This window comes from Penaeus monodon, chromosome 19, assembly GCF_015228065.2.
Source record: "Penaeus monodon isolate SGIC_2016 chromosome 19, NSTDA_Pmon_1, whole genome shotgun sequence".
Classification (NCBI taxonomy): domain Eukaryota; kingdom Metazoa; phylum Arthropoda; class Malacostraca; order Decapoda; family Penaeidae; genus Penaeus; species Penaeus monodon.
In genome coordinates this window covers 6850442-6851839 of record NC_051404.1, presented here as the reverse complement: position 1 = coordinate 6851839, position 1398 = coordinate 6850442, and the positions used below count along the sequence as shown (strand labels likewise).

The 1398-nt window shown below is 32.4% G+C and overlaps 1 protein-coding gene across 1 annotated transcript in view; it reads right to left on the bottom strand.

Moving 5' to 3' along the window:
- LOC119585033 (major facilitator superfamily domain-containing protein 1-like) overlaps positions 1 to 1398 on the bottom strand; it is a gene marked incomplete in the record, with an annotated part of 11251 nt that overhangs the window by 8439 nt on the left and 1414 nt on the right. Inside the window, 1 exon segment of the mRNA XM_037933650.1 lies at positions 728 to 833. Within this exon segment, the coding sequence (XP_037789578.1) occupies positions 728 to 833 (106 nt within the window).

Genomic DNA, 1398 nt, shown 5'->3' with positions numbered 1-1398 from the left:
CATGTATTTATGTGCCTATTTTAATGTGTGACTGTCTTCATATGTGCCTGTCTTTGTAGGTACATGAGCACATGTGTTCAAGGATAAGCCTCTGTTTATTCATGGGTATATATGTTTTTGGGTACATGTAATAGTATATGTGAAGAATTTACAGCAATTACATTATGATTATAATCATTTCTACACTTGCCATCTGAATAGCCTTTTATGGACTCCTGAAACTTGATTATCATAGATTCAGATATAAATGGTCCAGGGCATGAGCCCTTTACTCCCCATTACAAATCTGGCATTGGTCGTGGGTGTGTGTTTAAGCATGAGTGTATATATTTGGGTCTCCATGGGTTCACAAGATAAGTAAATGTCATCAGTAAAAATAAAATCCATTATCTAGTGACATTATCTAATCCATTCACCTTTCTACCAGTACTTAGGCTCAAGAGGGTTGTTTAGTCTTGAAAAAGTATCTACATTGAATTTACACATATATAATTCAATGGTTACTCTTAAGAAAATAATCATTTATACTCAGGTAAGTGTTAAGTTATTAATATTATTCACAGATAATACCTATACCTTCTTAGGTTAAAAATAAATAAATAAATAAGCCAAAATAATTTTAGCCATAGCAAATCTATTCTTGTCAAAGCTGACTTCTTCCATTATAATTACATTCTACTGAAGCTAGACACTACCATCTTTGCTTCATAAACAGTCAAAAACTTACCAAAGCCCAAAAAGCACATGAAGAACAGTGCACTGAACCTATAAACTCCTTTCCTGGGATCGCAACATGCTGAAGCTCCAGACCCAGTCAGCTCAACTTCTTCACACTGAAAATGTTCTTGAGTGAGTACATTCTTGATTAATCGCTGAATTTCTATATACTTTCTTCATTGTAAATGTGTGTGTTTTCAATACCTTTCAAGCACATGGATATAAGTAAGAGTTTCAGATGTTTTGCATTTTTTCTCCCTTTTAAAGCTCCAATTATTGCATTTTTTCTTTTTACTTCAGCTCAGCAAATTTCCACACCTATATAAATTCCATGAATATAAAATAGATTCTATACATCTCAAATGCTTAAGTTTCATTGATACTATTACCTTCTTAATAATAAAAAAACAGCACTGCTATATCAAGGTCTGTATCAACTTTATTTTCATAACCTTATAATATATAACAGCCATGACTGTAACAGGCAAGATGCATATTTTTTATTATTTTAACAGATAGATAGATAAATCTAATGGCCTTTTCTTTCTAAACTATTATTTTCTACATAAGCACTCCTTTACTTCATCTAACTGGCATTGGATGGGGAAAGGGTAACAAATTGTGCAGCCTGATAAATGCTTGATTTTTGCCTGTATGGTTTCATTTTCACACAGCCATAAA